The 8,629-nt window shown below is 36.9% G+C and overlaps 1 protein-coding gene across 1 annotated transcript; it reads left to right on the top strand.

The window, feature by feature from the left end:
* The first annotated feature begins 4,503 nt into the window (after positions 1–4,503).
* LOC133742554 (cyclic dof factor 3) lies at positions 4,504–7,231 on the top strand. The gene is made up of 2 exons (XM_062170238.1): positions 4,504–4,894; positions 5,690–7,231. Exons 1-2 carry the CDS (start codon positions 4,757–4,759, stop codon positions 6,938–6,940), a joined length of 1,389 nt encoding a protein of 462 aa, XP_062026222.1. The 5' UTR covers positions 4,504–4,756; the 3' UTR covers positions 6,941–7,231.
* Positions 7,232–8,629: the final 1,398 nt, after the last annotated feature.

The following is an 8,629-nucleotide window of genomic DNA, read 5'->3' as shown; positions in this document are numbered from 1 at the left end:
GTTTCGTTTCGTGGGGGAAGCAATTATAGTGTTTAAAGTCAAAAAGGTGCAAAGAACGACAGATCGTTTCATGGGGGCCGTACGCGTTTCCAACCTTTTGCAATTTGCAAAACACAGTGTATGAAATCAGCCATGGATCGGATGTCTATCATGGAGTTTGATATTTAAAATGTGGTAAAAAATTAGAAAGAGGGAGACACATTTAGTAGTGCAAATTAGTAGTGGAGGGTGACACAAGAATGATGTGGTGGCAAGACTTTTAGAGAGCTCATGCACTAAATTGGGGTTTTTATGAACAAGGGTCTTAGTGGGAATCATAATTGGAGCTCAGTAGAATGATATTCAATCAATTGCAAGAGAGAAATTCAGTAAAAGCAAAGGTCACGCACTTGTTGTTGTTGTTGTTGTTGTTGTTGTTTTTGTGATTCTATATCTTAGTGGCATGTCAATAAACAACAGCCACCAAATGTGGTGGCAAGTTTGGGATTCAAGTATGACTTGGTTGACTAATACCTTGGTTAGCAAGAAAAGTAAAAGAAAGTTCTGGTTGGATGATAAGTGTAGAGCATATGTAGCTGATGGGTGTTTTAGGTCACTATAAAATAGCTAGATCTGTTTGAGATTAAGGTTAGTTTAAAAAAAGCAGCTTTTTGTAGAGTTTAAGATGCTGTGCAAGTGTTTGGTAATTCCCAACTGCACAATTGGTTGTTTTAAGTTTGGGAGCGACTCACACTCACAACACTTTTATGAGTTTGCTTGGAAGTTGCTTCTCTAAACTATTGCAAGAAAAAGTTATTATCATAAAACTAATGTTTGCGGTTGGTAGTCTTCTCTTGGTTTGAAATTTCGGCCTATGAAGTGTTTTTCGGTGCAAAATTGTGAAAAAGCTACCTCATATCGCAACACCAGATTTTTGTTTTAGTTTCTACATGAGAAGAAGTGAAGATACTGTGCCTAGCTCAAGCAGCATACCTTAGGTTTTAGGGTTATGAATGCGCTTTTGTTTCTTACAGATAATAAAGACTTAAACTTCGATGAGAATTATACTTTTTTTGACTAATTCAGTAGACGAATTAGGATGGATCTGTTTTGCTTTTTAGATCTTATTGTTTGACTTCATACCTTATCAAGTTGCATTTTTCTAAAGGTTCGGGTGAGTCACTGCACAATTATATATGTACGTATATAGTTACCAAATTATGATATGTTTGTAAAAGTATGATCAACAATTATAAAAAAAATTAAGTTAGCTGATGTAACAGCCATTTCAAGTCGAGTGTTATAATACTGATTAAGTAAAAACAATGTGCACCTTAAAGCCTTAAGATCCGAAATGGTTGAGAAAGTTACAAAAGTTAAAGGCATCAAATAAGGGCAAACTGAATTTTCAGAAGCACGTACTACTACTTTCTGCTACTTTATTTAATTAGTTGCATACTCCATCATACCAGCTTTAGTAGTCAACCATTTCTGATGGGATCTCGTGCAGTGAAGCTGGTATATACCCTCCCATGCAAGTTAGTCAATCCTTTCACAACATATGATCACATTTGTGTAGGTAACCATGGGATTATCAGACCAGAAAGAGATCGAGGAGGTTTGAAGATGTGGTTATTGTGTGAATCAGAGGAATTTTTCTCCATCCTTCCCATATATGATACCAATTTAAATTTATATATGTCTAAAAACAGGAGCAAGAAGACATCATCATTCTGGAGATAATAAGTATGCACAGGCCCACAATTACTGTTATATCCACTTGTTCAGAGTTCGCACGTAATAGATCGAAACACAGCTTCAAGGCTATGGGGAAAGATGTAGCTTGATCCGTGAAAACGCATAAAACTCTTGACTAAAAGAGATGTAACTTATATCGTTATCGTCATTTTATTTCAATATTGCAACATCATATGCTTAATTTGTAATTTGTAAAAGCTGCACAAATTATAGGATTATTACAGTTTATGACTTGATATGCCGCCCCGTAGTAGGGCTCTTAACCTCCAGAGACAAGTTTCGTTGGTGAAGCCCTAACAACACACGAGCTGCGTAGGTTGTCTTGAATTACAATTTCAATGAAGAATTAAATATGAAATGGAATATTGTAAGTGACATAGCTAGCCTTACGTACTGCTGCGATCTATTGAGATTCATCCATACATCGTTTTGATTCCTCTCTCCCCTTCTATTCTATTCTTTCGTTTTTCTTCATGCAAGATACGAGCTAAGAGGTAGCATTACCGCTTCCACACTCCACCGAATTCACCCTCCAAAAGAAAATTCTCGATAGTGAAGTGCCAACGTGCTAAAATATGTTCATAATTGTAGTACAAATATGTTGGAATAAATTTCTTTTTGGGCCAGGCGAAGCTGAAGCCTTATAAGAAATTGGGCTTCTCAAACCTTTAATTGTCACCATGTTGCAATAGGAAAGAGTGACAATTGGGCTTCAAGAATGTGTGACTAGCAAAAGGTCTCATAAGGTTGGGTTTTCTCATTATCTGCATTAAAGCCCATCTTACATAACTAAAAAACTTGATTAATCAATTAATCATAGCTTGCATGGCAAAGCAACTTACTCAAATAATTAACTAACAATGATTATGAAATCTGTTTATCTTCTAATTTCCATCCTAATCACTTCCTTAATATAATTTATCATCCTGTCAAAATCAAAATAAGGCATGACTGCAAGTCGTAATTAGCCTATTTTTAAAGCATGCTAACACCATCCTTAACCGCCCATGGAGTCATTCGACATTTAACAACTCAACTCTAATAACTTTTTCTTCAGAATTAGGCTTGTTTAATTCAGATATCAAGTATGTGATTAAACTAATCCAAAGATGGAGGCTCTTTTCTCCCTACGTGCGTATACGTCGTACTAAATCATGTTTTAAAAATCCCACTCCACTAATACTGGACACGTGTCAGCCTCTCAGAGCTGGCATATTGAGAAAAGATTTGAAAGCTTGGTGGATGCTTTACAACGTGTCACATACGGGACACGTGTTGAGTATCTAGGGAACTTATCCAAGCTTCTCACTTAACATATTTAATTTTCGAAGTCCTTGCATAATTAAGCCTTCTAAGATCAAAGCCATGGCTTCTAAAAAAAAAAAAAAATCAAAGTCATGGATAATTTTTTTTTTTGGGGTTTAGGGACTTTGACTTGCACAATAGGATTATGTTCAAGAGGATGTATGACCAAAATAAGTATGTTTGTTGATCGAATAAATTAAAGTCTCATTTGTTAAAAATAAAGCGAGTAATCATGTGAATTATTTGGTTATCTTATCTTGGCATATAATTGATTTGCAATACTGACAGACTCAGTCTTACTCACTTAAAGGACAATTTTAAGAGATTATGAGGGGCAAGTGGATTTCGGCCACATGTTAAAAATTGTGCATTTATCATTTACCGTCAGATGCATTTGTCTCTTACAGTATTTTAAAATTATTTATTTGATAAACTGCTTTGCTGATGGGTGTGACATGTACTTTCTAATCTCTTCTTCTACAATACCATCATCAACAAGATAAGGAGCCGTGGTATTAACTAGTGCCAAATCCTCCAAACAAACCTAACTCGCAAGAAGAAAGGAAGAATGCTTTTCCAAATGCTGCAACCCCATAAGTTCTAGTGTTCTAGTACCAACAAAGAAGTGTCACAAGCCTTACAGTACTTTCGAAACTTTTGGGCAGTTAGTCACTTCGCCGCCCATGTTCCTAAAACTTTCTATGGCAACATGATTAAAAAAACAAAATGAGCTCTTCTAAGGCTTTAAAAAAGCTGAAGCTCCTCTAGTTGGGAGGATAGACTTTTACGTTTATCTTGTTATCATTGTATTACTAATTAAAGGAGGAAATCGATAAGATCTCTTATACGAGATTCTAAGTTAAAGTTTACATTATTATATACTTGAGTAAGATATATTCGAACTAAACTTTTGTATATGTATTGTTTTTTTTTGTATGCGTTTGTATATGTGTATTGTTTGTGATCGTTTTTGTAGGAGTGTTTTTACTAAAAGCAATTTTGTTAAAAACACATTTGTACAGGTTAAGTGTGCAACTGCTTCTCCAGGGGGCATTTATACCAAAAGTGATTTTATTAGAAACAAGTAGAGAATTTTTTTTTATAAAAATTTCAAGTGTTCTATGTAAAACCACTTGAAGTGCTTTATAGGAAGCACAAGCACATGCCAAGTTATTTTTGAAAATGTTACGGAATAAGACTTTTATAACTTAAAAACACGTTTTAACTTCTTTTATCAGACGCTATTAGAGACACTTTAGATAGTTTAAAAGCGCTTTTGCTAAGAGCATTGTAATCTCTTTCGTTAAAGTGAAATGATTAATGAAATAAAACCTTAAGAAAATCAAAAACTAGTAGCTAGGGAGGAAGGCCAAACTTTTAGAATCCGAGTGTATATATAACTTCCCATGAATTGAAAACTCAAAACCGTGTGTAGGAAAAGGCACATGTTGGGTAGCACCGAATTTGCATGCAGCTCGTCTGTTAAAGTCCGAAAGAGAAAGAATCCATCCATTAAGAAAGAAATTAGGACGAGAAAGAAAATCTGGAGGCCACAAAGAACTTGTGGCTCAGAATCAAACCCTTTGGCTGAGGTGGCATCCACCCTCTAACAAAGTTTAAACGGATCAAAATCCTAGACTCTACGCTCTCATAAAGCCAGAGAGACTCCAAGAAAGAACTCGCGCGTTTTTTTTACAGCCAACAAGAAAAAAAAATGCTGCAGGAAACTAAGGACCCGGCGATCAAGCTTTTCGGGATGAAGATTCTGCTGCCGGCCGGCGGCGACTACGATGACTTGGGGTTTACTATGCCCGGAAAGAAACGAGTTGATCAAGAACATGAAGAAGAGAAGGTAACACACTGGCTTGTATACTTGGTTGCGTGAGTCTGAGAGTGGAGGTGTTTTGCGAAGTGTGTATATGTTTTGGAAAATTAAAGAGGGACCCTTTTGTTAAAATGCTGAGAGCTTTGATGGGTCAATCTTACTTCTGCAATCTGTTACTGTTTATGTTTTGATCTTATGTTTGTGGGAATTGTTTTGAGTTTTTGTGTTTGAAAAGTGGAAGCTTGAAGAAGTAGGAAAAAATTGAAAGTTTTTCAATCATTTTTGGTTATATGAAGAATTGAAAAGCAATATTTGTTTCCTTCACTCTGTTTTGCTTCAATGAATTGATGAGTCATCATCTTACTTTTCTCTGTTTTGGGTCAGTTGAGTTCAATTAGATTTCTGTTTTCCGCATAATTTAGTTCGAATGCCCATTAGAAATCAGTGGTTTTGGCTTTTCCATCTGTTAGGCAGCCATAACTTCACACCAGAAGCTTGAAAGAAACCTGTTATTGTCATTATTTGATATTTTTCTTTTCGAGATAGTTTTTGTAGAAATAATTTCCTAAATTTCTTGGATCTCATTTCATAGTCATTAGATTCTCTAATTTTCTGGAATGTTCAATAGATTTGATCATGTCAATGAAAAGTGCAGAGAAACTAAAAAACAAAAGAAAAAGGATATTGAAAATGAACAATACTCAATTTTTCCTTTTTTCTGCTTGTTCTTTTTTTTTTTTTTATCAAAGATGTTATCACACTGGTTTGCTTCTGTCTTGATTTGTCAATACTTGTTCCTAAAGCATGCTTGTGAAATTTCAGGATTCACCATCAACAAAAGACACTGAGAGCATAGAAGAACAAGATGATTCTCCAAAAACTGAAGACTCAACAAGTATGGAAATGCTACCAGATTGTAATGTGAACCCAAAGACACCCTCAATCGATGAAGAAAGCGCAAAATCAAAAGCTCCGAAGGAGAAAGAACAGAATGATGCAACCAACTTGCAAGAGAAAACCCTGAAGAAGCCTGACAAGATACTACCATGCCCTCGCTGCAATAGCATGGACACCAAGTTTTGTTACTACAACAATTACAACGTCAATCAACCGCGCCATTTCTGCAAGGCTTGTCAAAGATATTGGACTGCAGGCGGTACAATGAGGAATGTGCCTGTGGGAGCTGGACGTCGGAAGAACAAGAACTCTGCCTCACACTATCGCCAGATCACAATTTCTGAGGCTCTCCAAGTAGCTCGAATGGATGCTCCAAATGGAGCTCACCACCCCGGATTGAAAAGCAATGGGAGAGTCCTTAACTTTGGCGTAGATGCACCAGTGTGTGATTCCATGGCTTCTGTTTTACACCTTGCAGATAAAAAGGGTTTAAATATTACTACTCGAAATGGATTTCATAAGAGCGAAGAATTAGTATTTCCAGCTCCTTGCAAGGGTAGAGAAAATGGCAATGATTGCTCAATTGCATCTTCTGTAACAGCTTCGAAACCACAAATTCAGAATGCCAATGGCTTCTCCTCACAAATTCCTTGTCTTCCTGGTGTTCCTTGGCCTTATCAATGGAATTCAGCTGTTCCCCCACCGGCTTTTGGCCCTCCGGGAATGCCTATACCAGTTTTCCCAGCAGCTTATTGGAACTGTGGCGTCCCTTTCCAAGTGCCAGTTCCTTGGTTCAGTCCACAGCCTGCTTCTCCCAACCAAAAGTCTCCAAACTCTGCCTCAATTTCTCCGACACTGGGGAAGCATTCAAGGGAGGGAGAGATTCTCAGACCAGAAGTTCATTTGGAGAAAGAAGAACCATCAAAAAAGAAAAATGGATTTGTTTTGGTTCCAAAAACATTAAGGATTGATGACCCAAGTGAAGCTGCAAAGAGTTCAATATGGACAACACTTGGGATCAAGAATGATTGCATCAGCAGTGGGAATGAGCTGTTTAAGGCCTTCCAATCACAATCAAAGGGTGATCAAAAGAAACATGTCCCTGAAACCTCTCCAGCTTTGCTAGCCAACCCAGCAGCCTTGTCTAGATCACTCAACTTCCACGAGAGAACTTGAATTGGTTCACCTAGGCTAGGTGTAAGATTTTCGCATAAGCTGGAATAGTGAGGTTGGATTCAACATGTCTCTCGTACAGTCGTATGAGTTCTGACAGCTAACCCCATCCGGCCAGTCTCAACTCTAGGGTTTTTCAGTGTGGATAGGGGAACTATAGTTCTAGTGGAAACTAATTTTGCCTTCTTGTAACAAGCAGCATGCACAGATTCCTTCTGATGTACTTGGTTTTCTGATTTGTGTTGTTCATGTACATATCTATATGTGAAATACATAGCTGTAAAATTAACATCATCTTTTCTCTCTTCTCCATTCTTTTTGGTTCTTTGTTCAAACTACAATAAAAATCTTTGGCATCATAGTTAGTCTTGCTCTAAAACTAAATTCTCAAAAGGTGAAACTCAATGAAGAAGGGGCCCTAAGCTGTAATGGAGTTGGAGACAAACCAACAAAACTGATCTTTTAGTCGCCCCATTGATTAGATAAACTTGAATAAAAATTCCACAAGGGCCAAATTGCTTTCCTTTTTCAACAGCAAAGAACCTAAGCAACTTGCACAAACGTGGAGTTGCAGAGCCTGCCTGATATTTTCTTGCTCTCTTCTTGTTTTCTTCTCCCTTTCAATAAATACCTTTAACTGTAAGAAATAAGATTGATGATAGATTCATAGGTAAAAGATAAGATAACATATATTAATTTGAGCAATTAAAGGCCAGGAAAGTGTACCAAGTCCCCAACTCAATAAGAAATGAAAAGAATCTACCTAATTTCATTGTAATGCACCTTGGTAGATACATCAACATCAAACACATGTCTCAAAGCAATTAAGAAATTAAAAACATACAGATATTTTGGTGCAACCAAGCAATTCAGGCCACATTCTATGTAAAGATGAGTTGTTAGGGGACCCAAATTGCAGATAATGCCATGAATCCTTTTGGCACTCTCTCCTGCTTTTAATTCCTTTCCTTTTTGCTCTTTTCCTTTTCTATACGAAAGCAATTGCTTATCCCATTTCATCCATATGCCTAATTTTCAAGTTTTTGGGAAACAAAGAAGACAATAATGACAGGGTTTGTTCAATATCTGGATCAGCATCTTGTATCCATTTGATTTTTCATTTTTGTACCAGACTATCCATTAAAATTGAAATTAAACCTTGAACACAGCACAGCCATACATGTTCAACTTTTTGTGGAGCACAAGTACCTGATGCCTAATGCAGCAATGCTAATGATATAACCCTACCCTGGAAGGAATTGACCTCTCTCTATAACTAATCACCCATAAAAGTCGCTTTGTGAAGAAATCAAAGTAAGGAAAAGGTTGGTTAAGTCATGTCATTCCAACTGTTCTAACACGAAGTTCTACCCTTCCACATTTCCACAGAGCCTTCTTGCACAAGGCTTTACATTATTAGTAATTTCACTTGAGTAAAAGGGAAAAGGAAAGAAAAGACTTTCCGAGCTTTTTCCTTTTTAATCTTGGAAGTTGAACATGGAAATGTCCAGAGAAATACTACTAGATCAATGGCTAATTGGTAGGCTTTCTATAACTCTTCATTCTTCTGCTTCGATGAACATGACAGCACAACGTGTTTCACTCGAGCACTCAAGGCCAGAATATGGGTAGCCGCAAATACGCTGTTAGCGACTGGTCTCCAGTTTCTAAGACAAACACCTAACACCAATT

This window comes from Rosa rugosa, chromosome 4, assembly GCF_958449725.1.
Source record: "Rosa rugosa chromosome 4, drRosRugo1.1, whole genome shotgun sequence".
Classification (NCBI taxonomy): domain Eukaryota; kingdom Viridiplantae; phylum Streptophyta; class Magnoliopsida; order Rosales; family Rosaceae; genus Rosa; species Rosa rugosa.
This window is presented reverse-complemented; position numbering and strand designations above follow the sequence as displayed.